General features: G+C 22.3%; 1 protein-coding gene across 1 annotated transcript; it reads left to right on the top strand.

Moving 5' to 3' along the window:
- Positions 1-378: 378 nt before the first annotated feature.
- On the top strand, positions 379-1,412 carry DSM5745_08058 (uncharacterized protein; the record flags this gene model as incomplete). Its single annotated transcript, XM_026750074.1, has 2 exons — positions 379-442; positions 499-1,412. The coding sequence occupies 2 exons, from the start codon at positions 379-381 to the stop codon at positions 1,410-1,412; spliced, it is 978 nt and encodes a 325-aa protein (XP_026601078.1).
- Between the last annotated feature and the right edge of the window lie 14,845 nt (positions 1,413-16,257).

Raw genomic sequence — 16,257 nt, 5'->3', positions numbered from 1 at the left:
CAAGCTAGCGGTGTATGGAAGGTGGCATTGCTTAGGTTTTTTTCGGCTTCTCCGAATACCGCGGAGACAGGCGGAAGGGGCCGCCGGGATTGTTTAGTGTGGATCTTGAGCCCTAGGTGGAGCCCTGCTGGAGAGCCGGGTCTATTTCCTAATACAGAATCCGCAATTTCTATCAATTAGATAACTGCGCAAAGTTGATGTTAGTACACAAGCAGTTGGTATAGGATAGCCAGACCCTGCTTCAACTCTTGGTTGCACACCCTCCCTATAAGTGTAGCTAGTTTCGCTCGCAACAAAATGTCCAGAGCACTTGGGATCAATACACAACGCCTTCTTTCTTAACCCGTTCAAAAAAGCGTGCCCCTTGCCAGCTGAAACATGCGGTTACTGTTACCCCTGGCATGGCTTGCCCTGTCAGCCTCTGCCAACGTGTTCAGTGCCGGTAAGCATCCCAGGGATAGTCTCTTCAGCCGCATGCCTTTACTAACAACGAAGCAGGAGATACCGACGTCTCCCAGCTCGAACAGCGCACACCACACCTGGCCAAACGCTCCTCCCGGGGAAAATGCGGGCCCATCTTGGCATCATCGGCCGACACGGCCATGGTCCCGGACACGCTCAGCGCCAGTGCCTCGCGCAATGTGTCACTGGGCTACATCCGCTTCGAGCGCAATGGCAGCTCCCCGCACCCGGTCAGCATCCACCTGGGAAAGCGCATGGAGCTGCCAAACAAAGACATTGGCGCGTTCTACGCCAAAGAGCTGCCCAACGTCAGCGCGCAGATTGCCCCGGAAGTCGAAGGAGCCACCGCAGAGCAAATGAGCACGGCCGTGGTGAAGGAGTTCAGCAGCGTGGCCCGCCGAAAGCAGTGGAGCACGGGCACGGAGGGGCTCTGCGGCTGCACGACCATGTACATCATAAGCCGCAAGGCCGTGTACGCCACGCACTGGTTTGAGAACGTCTCGTTCGACCCGGACCCCGAGTGGCGGAAGGCCGGAGAGTCCAAAGATGATGTCTTCGAGGCAACTGTCCTGGACATGTTGGCGGAAGGCGGGACGAACCATCCGCCTCTAGACCCGGACGTGATCGAAGACGAGCATATCCACGCTTATTTGATACACCCGAAACAGACGTGGGAGGAGAAGAAAGGCGATGTGGGTTATCCAAAGCAGTGGGACGCGATTCGGAAGAAGGTGGGGGAGCTTGTGCCTACCTTGCAGGTTGAGGAGCGGTGGACGGATATCGCGTACAAGTCACTGGACACAAATGACGATGCGTTCAACCATCCAGATATAATCTGGGGGAGGAACTTGTTTAAGTATGACCCGATGCATATTTTCGAGCCTGGGGTGAAGGGTAAGTTGGCGATGTTGTGGGTTGAAGACAAATTGTATCATGAGGATCAATGGTAAGTGGGCGAAATTGTCGGGTTGGTTGGGGGTCCAGGGGTAATTGAGGGTGTTACCGAGTAATAGTACCACTGTCTGTGCCTGTTGTGGTTGTTGTAGTTCTTCTTAGCTTTTCAGGAAATGGCATGACCCTTGGATAAAGTGCTCGATGAAAATCAGAAGTTCTGTACACATCTAGGTATCCCGCCGTTGGCTGGTTCGGGAACATAGTAGAGTTAGCATAGTCTTATTATAACTACATGATTTATAATAGTATTATAATAATATAATAAGTAATTATAAAATTATAGTATTTTTTAAAAATTTATATATATAATAAATATAAAAAATACAAGTAAAATATAATTACTTACTAAAAATATATAAGTTGTGTTTATATACTGCGCTAAGCTTAGGAGAACATGAATTACTATAATAAGAAAGGCGTTGTATATTTATAGTAGGAATTAATTGCTATTTTTTTAAGTTTAAGTTTTAAGTTAAACTTAGTATTTTATATATTATATAACTGGCCGCTGCCTTAATATATAGCTAATTTAATATTAAAATCTTTTTATTTAGCGGCCTTAGGCCGCTAGATTATATTATTTTAATATTATATAGTTATAATATTATAATAATAATAATAATACTTTTTTTAAGTAATTATATTCTTGTAATTTATAAATTTATTTTTTTATTTTATAAAATATAATTTAAATTATAAATCTTATTAAGTGCTATAAAATAAGCTATTTTAAAATATATAAGTTATTATAGTTTATATATAATTTATATTTAAAGTTAAGTATAAAAAATTAATTTAATTACTTTATTTTACTTTTAAATTTAAATATAATCTTATTACTTATAATAGCTAGGTATAATATTTTAATTTTAATACTAAAATACCTTTATAATTTTTTTTAAGTTTTTTTTATAACTTAATTAAAAGTACCTACTATAAGTATATACCTTTTTATTATATTTTTATTACTTTTTAATTATTAAATTATATTCCTGGGGTTAAAATATTTTATATTTACTTTTTTTATATTTTTTAAATATTATATTATTTATTTTAATAATATTAATTATATATTAGTATTATTAGGCTTGTATATTTTATTTTATTTTATACTTAGTTTTTATAATAAAGCTTTAAGCTTTAAATAGCTAAACTTTTTTATTTTTACACTTTTTTTAATATTTTTAATAGCTATTTATAATATATAATTATTTTATTTTAGTTATTAATATATTATTATATTAGCTTTTTATTTACCTTTTTTATGCCTTGCTGCGCACTTACCTTTTTAATTCAACCTTTATAACTCTTAGTAATCTAGGGGTACCTTTAAATAAGGGCTCTGGATACCTTAAAAGTCATAAATATATATTTTTACTATTTTAATTTTATTTTTAACTTTTTTTTTATTACTCCCCATGGTGTAATAATTAAAATTAAGGTATATACCCTTAATTAACTTACAGGCCTTAACTTAGCTAACTTTATATGGTTATAAAACCCCTTATTTTTTTTAACCTTTATATTATAAAAAAAATAAAAAAAAAGGGCCCTAGCAAGCCTATTTTTTTTATTATTAAAAATAATAGTATATTAACTTTTTAGCCTAGCCTAGTTATAAAGGCCCTTTATAATTAACTTAATAAGTAAAAGTACTAGGCATATATTAAGTATAAAGTTTTTATAAGCTTTATAATTATTATTAATAATTTTATAGCTAGGTAAAAAACTTAGGACTAGTAAGCCTTATAATATTTATAATAAATTTATATATTTTATTTTTTTAAAGGGCTATATTAATATTAATAATATTAATTATATTTTTTATATATATATATATATAATTAGCTTGTTATTATAATAACTTTTAGTAAGATTATTACCTAGGGGGAAATAGGTTTAATTTTAAAAAACTTAAGGGCTTAACCTACCCCTCCTAAAGTAAATTTTTTTGCCTTAATTAATATTATTTTAGGTAAGGTAGCCCCCTTAAGCGCCTTAATAACCTAATTAGCATGTAATAGCTTTATTATAGCCTTAATAATATAAAATAATTATAAAATATTAATTACCCTTTTTAATAATAAGCTAATAACACGCCTAAAAATATATATTATTTAATAGGCTTTTATTAAGTACATGCTAGGCTTAATTATAATTATAACTATTTTTAAAATTAATATTACCTGCATGGGCTAGGCTATTATTTTTAATAATTTTTTTCTTAAGAATCTTTTAGTAGCTAATAAAATAATTAATATAATTTATTATACCCTAGGCATTATAAATATATATATATATTAAAAATAATATAACTACATGGTGTAAAAAGTGCCTAATATTATTAAAATATATAATAATAATAAAATAAATATTATTAAGCTAATTTAAAATAAGGTTAAAGCCTAAACTAAACTAAAGCTAGTTAAGCTTACTTTTTTAAAATATAGGCCTAACCCTAACACTAGGTATATTACTTAAATAATATTTTTTTAAAATAGCTTAAGACCTTTATATTATTTAACTAAAGTAAGTATTATTAACTTATTAAAAAATACTAGCTAGTTTTTTAGTATAACCCTAGCTATTAAAAATATTACTACCTAATATATTATAACCACGTAGCGTGTTATATATATAATAATATAATAATTATAAATTACTTAGGTTTTATTAGCCTAAATTATTAAAATCCCGTGTGCTGCGTGAATTACCTAGGTTTATAATTAATAAAGTATAATAATTACCTAATAGCCCCCAGGCATAAAAATAAAATCTTAGTTTACTTATTTAAAAAAAAACTTAATAGCATGCGCTGCTACGGCGCCTGCTAATATTAAAATATATATATTTAAGCTAATATAAATATCTAGCTTTAAATTAAAATTAAATAATTTTTATTTTAAAATTTTTTTAAAAGCATGCTATAAAAAAACCTAAGGTAAATAAGCAGGGCTTTATAATAGTTATTAATTACTATATTTTATAATTTAACACCTTTGCTAGGAACTAAAACCTTAAGTAACTTTTTATTAAATTAATTTAGCCTGCCCTAGCTAGCGTGGACATGCCTTCTTTACCCTAAATAATAAAAATTAATACTAAATCCCCCTTTAAACTTTAATAATAAAGTATTAAAAAAGAAACCGCGGTAACTACTACTAAAATAATACTTAATAATAATAGGATTTTATTATTTATTAGGTAAATATAAGTAGGTTTATATTTAATTATACTATAATTTTATAGCTAGCCTATAAATAAAACTATAATATTACTTATATTTAAAAGCCCTGGACCGCCGCAGGTATAAAAACTTAAAATTACTTAATATATAAGTATTATATGTTAATAAACGCCTGGAATAACCATAAAAACTAGTTAAAAAAAGCGCCTTAAAGTACTTACCTATATTTATAAAAAAAAGCGCTATATATTAAATAATATTACTTAATATAAAGCTAGGATATACTATAGCTTATAATAAATAATATTAAGGTTTTAAATATATATAAAAAACTAATTACTTATAAGATAATTAATTACCTAGTTATATTAATTTTTATTTTAAATTATATAATTAACAGGGACCTTAATATTATTTATAATATTTTTAAGCCTAAAGTAAATAACCTATATTATAGCAGCAAGATTACTAAATAAGCTAGTAATAATAATATTAATTATATTAATAAACTAGGCGTGGTTATATATAAAGCTAGTTATATTTTTAACCTAACCTTTTTAAATATTTTTTTAATTACATGCTAGTAATACCCAAGTTATATAATAGCTTTAATTATTAAACTTTAGTTATTATAATACCAGGGCGCAGGAAAAAAATATTAAAATAATATTATTATAATTTATTAAACTATAAGTTAAAATACTTAGCTAAACTAGTTAAAAATAAAATAATATTTTTACCTTAACCTAGGGAGCTTGAGGGCGTGAAAATACTAGATTAATATACTAAGTTTTTTAGTAATATTATTATAAAAGTTATATAAGCTATAAATAAATACCCTAACCTAGGAAGCCGCGGTGCTTTTTAGTAGTTAAATAAATATATAAAAAATTATTATGCCTGGGTGGTAAACCTTATTTAAAAAAAATAGCTTTTAGCTATAATTTGCAAGACTAAGCGCGCGTATTAAACTAAAATAATTAATAATATTAAAAATAACTAAAAGCTATACTAAATAATAATTTAGTATAAGCTAAAGCCTAGGCTTAAAGCTCCCCTATTACTAGCTAATAATAAAGTAGTTAAAAACACGCGGGAAAAAGTTAATATTTTATAAAAGTAGTACTAAAGTAATTTAGTATAAATAATAACCTAAACTTTAATCCCCTAGTATTAAAATATTAGCAGGGAAATAAGTACTTATATTAACTAAAAAAAATCTTATTAAAAAAAATTAAAAAAAAATATTATTAGTGTAAGCAGCACCTTTCCTGGAGTAGACTAGGTAATTATTTATATTTTAAAGGCTTGTTAAAAGTATATTAAGCAGGTTATTTATAAGTTATATAACTAATACTTATAGTTAAAATACTTCTTTTTTATTATAAAAGCTTATAAAGGTAGTAATACCTTTAAAAAGTAATAAAAAAAATAAGTTTTTACCCTAGTTTTAGTGCCTTATAACACTACTTTTAATATTAAAAAAGGGACTTAAATAAATTATAATATACTATATTACTTTTACCATGCTAGTATAAGGGGTATAAAGCTTATAATAATATAATACTTTATTTAAGCACTTGGCTATAAACCTAGTAGTTTTTTTTATTATAATATAAAAATAATACTCTCGCGGAACTAGAAGGTTATTATAATTATTATAAATATTTTAGGCACCTTTAATATTATTTTATTATAATACTTGCTTTAATAAATAATAAAGCAAGGCTAGCCTTATATACTTTTAGCCTTAATTATAAGCTTTTTTAATAAATAAAGCATAAAAGTACACCAAAAATTTATTATAATAATAATATATTTAATATACTATAGCATGCTATAAGGCTTACTCTTATTTTTAATACTATTTTTATTATATATAATAAAACTATTACTAGCAGACCTAATCCTGCGCTTTAATTATATAAATAACTTTTATTTTAGCCACGCGAGTAACTTTTTAAGTATTAATTATAAATTTTTAATAAAAAATATTTAGGGCATGCTAGCTTAAAAAAAATAAAATAAGGTGGCCTTCGCGCCTAAAAAACTAAAAATATTATATATTATTTAAAAATAGCATGGTAAATTACCCTTACTAGTAATTAATAACTAGTTAATAATTACTTTTATTACCATAGCACTAGGCTAGAAGTAACTAGCATTATATTAGTTAAGGGTTTTTTAATAAGTACCTTTTTTAATATTATTATATTATTAAATAGGTGGCTAAAGCCCGTGTAATAATATAATATATTTATAATTTTATATGCATGGTGTATAGCCTACTTATAAACTTTTTTTATAAAATAATTATTACTTATATTATTTTTAGTTTTTTATATAATATAAAGGCGTGGTATAGTAATAAAATTAAGCCTAAAAGGCATGTATAAAACTTAAAAATTAGTACTTAATTAAGCTAGTATATAAAAGTAATTAAAAAACCCTGGCTTTAGCTACTTATAGTATACTTTTAGTTTTTTAAATAATATTTATAATAACCCTTTTTAGGAATACTAGGCTTCCCTTTATAATAGTAGTATTAAAAAAGTGTAATTATATTTTGCCTTAAGGCTAAGGCTAGTTAATAACTAAAACTTATTAATAAAGCATGTAATATTACTAAAAATCTTGCAAGACTAAAATACTAGCTTATAATAAAAACTTAAAATAAAGGTATAAATAATAAAAGCTTTTTTTTAAAAACTTTTAAATTAATTTTAGTATATTTTTACTACTTTTAAAAATATGTAAAAAATCTTACTAAAGGCAAGGCCAAGAAACTAGCTATAAAAAAGTTTAAGTAATAATAATAAGCGCTGCTAATAATAAAGGTGGTAATTTTTAGTAATAGCTTTAAATAAATATACTAAAAAGTGTATTATATAAGCTATAGCTTTATAATATATTATAAATAATACCTCCGGGTATAAAAACTATTAGTAATTAATGCCTAGTTTTATATATATAATATTAAGGCTATTAACACACTTTAGGGACTAAAGGTAATAATTAAAAACCTTTTTAAGCTTTTATTTACTAGCTTTATATAAATAGCATTTTAGTAATCTAGTACACGCGTGAATAACCCTTATTACTTTTTAACTAGGCTTTTTAGGCGCTATACTAGCTTATAAATTAATATATAATCCGCTTATAATAATTTTTTAGCTATATAAATATTAAAGGTAACAAGCTAGCTAATAAGCTAGTTAATAAGGCAGCCTTTATAAAAGCATGGCTCTTAAATACTAACTTTTTTAAAGCGTAACCCACTGCTAGTAGGATGTATAGCCTATATAAGTAAATACACTAGGCCACTTAAGTTAAATAGTAAAAAGGCACCTTTATAAAATTATTAACTTAATATAAATAATAGCTTATTATAAAATTAAAGCCTTACTAGGTTAAACTATAACTTAAGCTTATGCTTAGGCGCCTAATTTTATATTACTAGTTAATATTATAGTTATTATATAGTAATTTTAAGTAGTACTATAAATATTTTTAATATAAAAATATAAAGCTTACTTATTCCTGCGGGAGGAGTAAGAGCCCTAAATACCTAGTTTTTTATTATTAATTTTAGTAATAGTTTTAATAATAACCTTAGTACTTTATAATATTATTAATAATTAAGGCTAAGGCCTTAAAGTACCTCCACGGACTAAAGCCCTAAAGCTTTATGTTTTTATTTAAAATTATAAACTTTTATAAGTTTATATGCCCTTGTTAGGGCTTCCTACGCCCTAGCTATATTAAAATTATATAACCTAGTATTAAATAATTTTTTTTTATTTTTATTATACTATATTTTTAACACTTTTTTTTAACATAACTAGCTCTAGTTAACATGTTTTTTTTATAAAAGGGTAGGACCTTATAACCTATAGTAACTAATACCCTAGTTATATAATAAATAATACTTACTAATAGCTATATATTAAAATAATAAGTAAAAAATAAGCGCTTAGCCCACAAGCTTTAGTAAAAGTTACCCTTTAAAATAAAAAGCCTTTTTATACATGTATATAAACTTATTTAAATAAGCTATTTACCTAATAACGGCACGCCCCCATACCCCAAGAAAGGTTTAAAATATTAGGCGTACGCCTAGTAATCCCCGGGGTGTTAAATATCACTACTACTACTACTACTACCTTTTTAATTCAATCAATAAGTTTATATTTAGCTCTTATTATTTTTATATTTTTAAAATTATTTTTAGTAGTTAAATTAAATATAATTTACTTCTATCATAATTTTTATTATATTACGTGTTTTTAAGCCTATTTTTTAAGGTCTTTTATGCTTGCCCTTTACTTTATATTTTTTTTACTTTAATATTTAATATAGTCTTATATTACGCTTTAAATATTATTATTAATAGTTATTTACCTTAATATAATATTTTATTTTATATTTTTTATTATAATAGTTAAGCCTTAGTTTTAGCCTTTATTTTTTATTTTATTTTTAATATATAAAAATTATATTTCCCTGCCCGTGCTTGAATATTAATAATTATTAATATATGAATTATTAAAATAACTTAATTTTATTATTCACGTGCCCTTGCTATTATTACTATTACTATTATTATTATTACCCCTGCCGCCCCCGCTAATAAGGATTTTTTTAGTATTTTTTCTCCACCAGCCCTAGCCCTGGCCCCTGCTTTTGCAGCTTTACTACTTAATTCTTATATATATTAATATATAATATATATTATTATTATAATATATTATAATAAAAATTAATTTACTATAAATATTATAACTAAAGTGCTTACCTATAATTATATAAAGGATAAAAGTATTAATATTATTATAATAATAAAAAGGTACTTAAATTTTACAAGGCTATTAATATTACCTTAGTAAGTAACTAGCTATAAAATGTTTCTAATATTATTAATATTATATATATAGGAGCTAGTAGTTTATGCTTTTATAAAAATATTATTATTTTAAAAATAGCTTATAAAATATTTAAAGTAGCTATTATATAAATTATTATAATTAATAATATATAAGTAATTAACCTTATATGCATGGTTATACCTATATTTAATTTTATTTTATAAGTTAATACCTTTTTTAATAAAAATAATAATTTATTATATAAGTTAGTCCCTTTTTATAATATAATTATATTTTAACTTATTAATTTATTATTATAATTTTTGCTTAGTTTTTTAAATATTTTTTTATTATTACTTTAATAATTATAATTTTTTTATACTCGTGTGGCCTTGGCCACTAAGTATATATTTATATATTTTTAATTTATATTATATTATATTACTAATTTTTTAATAAATTTTTATTATTTTTAGTGCGGGGCCTACTACACTTTAATACTTTTAAACTTTTTTATTAAGGTTATTCTTATGCTAGGTATTATAGTATTAGCGCCCTTGTGGGCTTAATATTTATTTTATATATTTTAAGTACTACATGCCCTGTGGCTTAACCACTTGTTTAAGTTTTTTTATTATTTTTTATTTTATTTTATTTTATTTTATTTTTTATTAAAAGGCCCTGCAGGCACTGCTAATTAATATAAATAATATATATTTTTTATAAGTGCGTGTAAGTTATAAATATAAATATTTATATTTAATATTTTTTTACTTTATATAATTTATTTTATAGGTCCTTTTAAAATTTTTAAATATTATAATTTTAGTAATATAGGCCTTTAGTTCCCATGTATTATATTTTATATTATTTTATTTTTATTATTTTATTTTTATTATTTTATAAGGTATTATACTTCGCCCTTAAATTTATAAATATTAAGGATTTTTTTAATAAAGTATTTTTTCATTATTTACTAGTATAGGGCTAATATTTAGCGCTTAAAATAGGTTATTATAATAAGGTTTTAAAAGTAGAATATAAAAAATATTATATAGTTAGCATATATTTAATAAAAGTAGTATTTTATAGGATTGTTTTTCTATTTTATAATTACTAAAAATAAACTAATAAGTGTTTTACTTAATTTATAATTTAATTTTACTAACTTAATATTTTTTATATAAAGCATAACATGGTTATTAACCTTAAAGCTTATCTTTTTACGTTTTTTATTATATTAAACTACCATAGCCTTTTTTAATTTTTATAATTAATTTTTTAAATTTATATAAATTTTTTAAACTTTACAGCCCTTTAAAGTCTAATTTTTAATACAAAGTTAGGCCCTTTAATATTAATATATATAATTACTTTTAAATTTATAAGGGCTTTGGTAGGTATATAACTTATAAATTATTTATATATATTATTATTTAAAAATTATATTATTTTAATTTATTATAATTAATTTTTTTAATATTAATTAATATAAGCGCGGAGGTAGTATTTAAAACCTTAATTTTACCTTTTAGTTTAGCTATTTATTTATAGGTAATATATAGTAAATAATTTTTATTTTTCGCCTAGGTAGTAGCTTAGTATAGCCTAAAATATACTAGTAAAAAAACTTCCGCGGTTATTAATTATATTTTTAATATATTAATAAAGTAAAAAATATTATTTATAAGGGTATTTATAAGTTATTTTATATTAATATTTTTTAAGTATGGGATGTATTATATAAATTTAATATATATTTTAATTATTACTAAAATAATATTATATACACGCTTATTATACTTTAGAGGTAGTAAACTAGTAATAAAATTTATATTAATTTATCTTATAAGTGCCCTTGGTGGGTTTAATAATTTTAATAATTTTAATAATTTTAATAATTTTAATAATTTTAATAATTTTAATAATTTTAATAATTTTAATAATTTTAATAATTTTAANTTTAATAATTTTAATAATTTTAATAATTTTAATAATTTTAATAATTTTAATAATTTTAATAATTTATATAATTTATACTTATAAATTATAATTTATTAGTAATTATTATACTTTTTTATATATTTTTTAATATACTTAGTTATGTTTAGCTAATAATACCTTTAAAAAATATTTATAATAATAATATTAATATCTTAATATTTACCTTGGGGCTTGTTATAATTTACTTTTATAATTTTTTATATAATATTATTAATTTTAGCATGTAAAGTAAGTTTTTAAAGTGTAATAAGTTATTATTTATTACTTTTTAATATTAAAGGTTTTTTTATAATTTAAATTTATAAGGTTATTTCTTTTTTTTAAACTTTTTATTATATTTTTAGGTTACTTAAAGTAATTCTATAATACTTAGTTATAATTTATTTATATATAAGTTTTTATTTATTATAACAGCTTGTATATTAAGCTATAATTTAAAGTTTAAGTATAATAATAATTAGTTATTTAATTACCTTTTTAATTTATAAAAAACTATCCCGCCTGCGGCTTTCTTTTTTTTTAGGAATATAATTTATCTTTTTACTTAAAGTATGTGAGTCGCATTTGTATACTGCGGTGAGCTTAGGAAAACGTGAATTACTATAATAGGAAAGGCGTTATATATTTATAATAGGAATTAATTGCTAATTTTTTAAGTCTAAGTTTTAAGTTAAACTTAGTATTTTATATATTATATAACTAGCCGCCGCCTTAGCACGCGGCTAGTTTAATATTAAAGTTTTTTTACCTAGTGGCCTTAGGTTACTAGATTATATTATTATAATATTATATAATTATAATACTATAATAATAATAATAATACTTTTTTTAAGTAATTACGCCCTTGCAATTTATAAATTTATATTTTTATTTTATAAAATATAATTTAAATTATAAATTTTATTAAGTATTATAAAATAAACTATTTCCAGGTTTATAAAGTGTTATAATTTATATATAATTTATATTTAAAGTTAGGTATAAAAATTAATTTAATTATGTTATTTTACTTTTAAATTTAAATATAGCGTTACTGCTTATAATAACTAGGTGTAGTATTTTAGTTTTAATATTAAAGTATTTTTATAATTATTTTTTTTTAAGTTTTTTTTATAACTTAATTAAAAATACCTGCTATAAGTATATACCTTTTTATTATATTTTTATTACTTTTTAATTATTTAATTATATTTTTAGGGTTAAAATACCCTATATTTACCTTTTTTTATGCTTTTTAAGTATTATATTATTTATCTTAGTAGTATTAATTATATGTTAGTATTATTAGGTTTATATATTTTATTTTACTTTATACTTAATTTTTATAATAAAGCTTTAACCTTTAAATAACTAAATCTTTTTATTTTTACACTTTTTTTAATATTTTTAATAGCTATTTATAATATATAATTATTTTATTTTAGTTATTAATTTATTACCATGTTAACCTTCTATTTACCTTTTTTTATATTTTATTATATACTTGCCTTTTTAAACTAATTAATAAGCTTTTTATATTTAGCTCTTCTTATTTTTATATTTTTAAAACTATTTTTAGTGGCTAAATTAAACATAGTTTACCTTTATTATAATTTTTATTATATTATATATTTTTAACCTTATTTTTTTAAGGTCTCCCATGCTTACCCTTTGCTTTACCCTTTTTTTACTTTAATATTTAATATAATTTTATATTATACTTTGGATACTATTTTTAGTAGTTATTTAGCTTATTATAGTATTTTGTTTTATATTTTTTTATTATAGTAGTTAAGCCTTAGTTTTATTTAGCCTTTACCTTTTATTTTACCTTTAATATATAGGGATTATATTTCCCTGCCCTATACTTATATATTAAGAATTATTAATATACTAGCTATTAAAATAACTTAATTTTATTATTTATATATCCTTATTATTACTATTATTATTATTATTATTACCCCTACCACCCCTACTTATAGAAGTTTTATTAATATTTCTTTTACTAGCCCTGGCCCTGGCCCTGGCCCTTGCTTTTATAATTTTATTACTTAATTTTTATATACCTTAATATATAATATATATTATTATTATAGCATGTTATAATAAAATATATTTATTATAAATATTATAATTAAAGCCCTTATATATAATTATTTAAAGGGTAAAAAGTGCTAGCATTACTATAATAGTAAAAAAGCACTTAAGTTTTATATAGTTATTAATATTACCCTAGTAAATAACTAGCTATAAAATATTTTTAATATTATAAATATTATGTATATAAAAGCTAGTAGTCCATGCTTTTATAAAAAACTTATTACCTTAAAGACAGCTTATAAAGTATTTAAAATAATTATTAAGTAAATTACTATAATTAATAACGCGCAGGTAGCTAACCCTATAAATATAATTATATTTATATTTAACTTTATTTTATAGGTTAGTACCCCCCTTAATAAAAAAATAATAATTTATTATATAAGGTAATCTCTTTCCCATAGTGTTATTATATTTTAGTTTATTAATTTATTATAATAGTTTTTACTTAGGTTTTTAAACTGTTTTTTAATATTACTTTAGTAATTATAATCTTTTTTATACTGGTGCGGCCTTGGCCGCTAAGCATATATTTATATATTTTAACTTATATTATATTATATTACTAATTTTTTTATAAATTTTTATTATTCTTAATATAGGGTTTACTACGCCTTAGTACCTTTAGGGATTTTTATTAAGGTTATTTTTATATTAGGTATTAGTATTAGCGCCTTTATAAGCTTGGTTTTTATTTTATATATTTTAGGTACTACGCGCCGCGCGGCTTAGCCACTTGTTTAAGTTTTTTATTATTTTTTATTTTATTTTATTTTTTTTATTAAAAGGCCCTGCGGGTGTTATTAATTAGTAAAAATAACATTTTTTTTAATAAGTGCGCGTAGGTTATAAATATAAATATTTATATTTAATATTTTTTTGCTTTATATAATTTATTTTTATAAGTTTTTTTAAAAATTTTAAGTACTGTAGTTTTGGTAATATAAGCCTTTAATTTTTATATATTATTTTTTACATTATCTTATTCTTACTATTTTATAAGGTATTATATTTTACCCATAAATTTATAAATATTAAAATTTTTTTAATAAAGTATTTCTTCTTACTATTTATTAACATAGGGCTAATATTTAATGCTTGAGATAGGTTACCGCGGTAAGGTTTTAAAAGTATAATATAAAAAATATTATATAATTCTTATATATTTAATGGGAGTAGTAGCTTATAAAATTCTTTTTTTTTATAATTACTAAAAACAGGCTAATAAATATTTTACTTAATTTATAATTTAGTCTTGCTAACTTAATATTTTTTATATAAAGTATAACATAGTTATCAATTTTAAAGCTTTTTTTATGCTTTTTATTATACTAGACTACCATGGCCTTTTTTTATTTTTATAGTTATTTTTTTAAATTCACGCGGATTTTTTTAAACTTTATAAATTTTTAAAATCTAATTTTTAATATATAATTAGGCCCTTTAATATTAATATACATAGTTATTTTTAAATTTATAAAAGCTTTAATAAGTATGTAACCTATAAACCAGTTATACATGTTATTATTTATAAATTATACTATTTTAATTTACTATAGTTAATTATTTTAGTACTAGTTAATATAAGCGCGGATATAATATTTAAGAACTTAGTTTTACCTTTTAATTTAATTATTTATTTATAAACAATATATAGTAAATAGTTTTTATTCTATGCTTAGGCAGTGGCTTAGTATAAACTAAAATATACTAGTAAAAAAATTTTATAATTACTAACCATGTTTTTTAGTACACTAATAAAGTAAAAAATATTATTTATAAGGGTATTTATAAATTATTTTATATTAATATTTTTTAAGCATGGGATATATTATATAAATTTAGTATATATTTTAATTATTACTAAAATAATATTATATACATGCTTATTATACTTTATATGTGGTAAATTAATAATAAAATCTATGCTAATCTATTTTATAGGTGCCCTTGGTAGGCTTAGTAGTTTTAGTAATTTATATAGCTTATATTTATAAACCGCGATTTATTAATAATTATTATATTTTTTAATATATTTTTTAATATACTTAGTTATGTTTGGTTAATACTACCTTTAAAAAATATTTATAATAATTATATTAATACCTTAATATTTATCTTAGGGCTTATTATAGTTTAATTTTATAATTCTTTTATATAGTACCACTAACTTTAGCATGTAAACTTTATTTTTAAAGCATAATAAGTTATTATTTATTAGTTTTAATACTTAAGGTTTTTTTATAGTCTAGATCTGCAAGGTTATTTTTTATTTTTAAACTTTTTATTATATCTTTAGGCTATTTAAAGTAGTTTTATAATATTTAGTTATAATTTATTTATATATAAGTTTTTATTTACTATAGTAACTTATATATTAAGCCATGATTTAAACTTTAAGTGTAATAATAGTTAGTTATTTAGTTACTTTTATAATTTATAAAAAACTATCTTGCCTGCGGCTTCTTTCTCCCCTTTTTTAAAAAATATAATTTACTTTTTTATTTAAAGCATTTACTAGGTTTTTTGCCCCTAAATAATACTTAATAATAAAATTAAAAGCTATAAGTTTCTTAGACTATCGCGCTTGTTTTTATATTAGGTTTTTAATTATTATAAATTATTATAAATTATTATAAATTATTATAAATTATTATAAATTATTATAAATTATTATAAATTATTATAAATTATTATAAATTA

The sequence above is a fragment of the Aspergillus mulundensis genome, assembly GCF_003369625.1.
Source record: "Aspergillus mulundensis strain DSM 5745 chromosome Unknown scaffold_9, whole genome shotgun sequence".
In the NCBI taxonomy this organism is placed as follows: Eukaryota; Fungi; Ascomycota; class Eurotiomycetes; order Eurotiales; family Aspergillaceae; genus Aspergillus; species Aspergillus mulundensis.
This window is presented reverse-complemented; position numbering and strand designations above follow the sequence as displayed.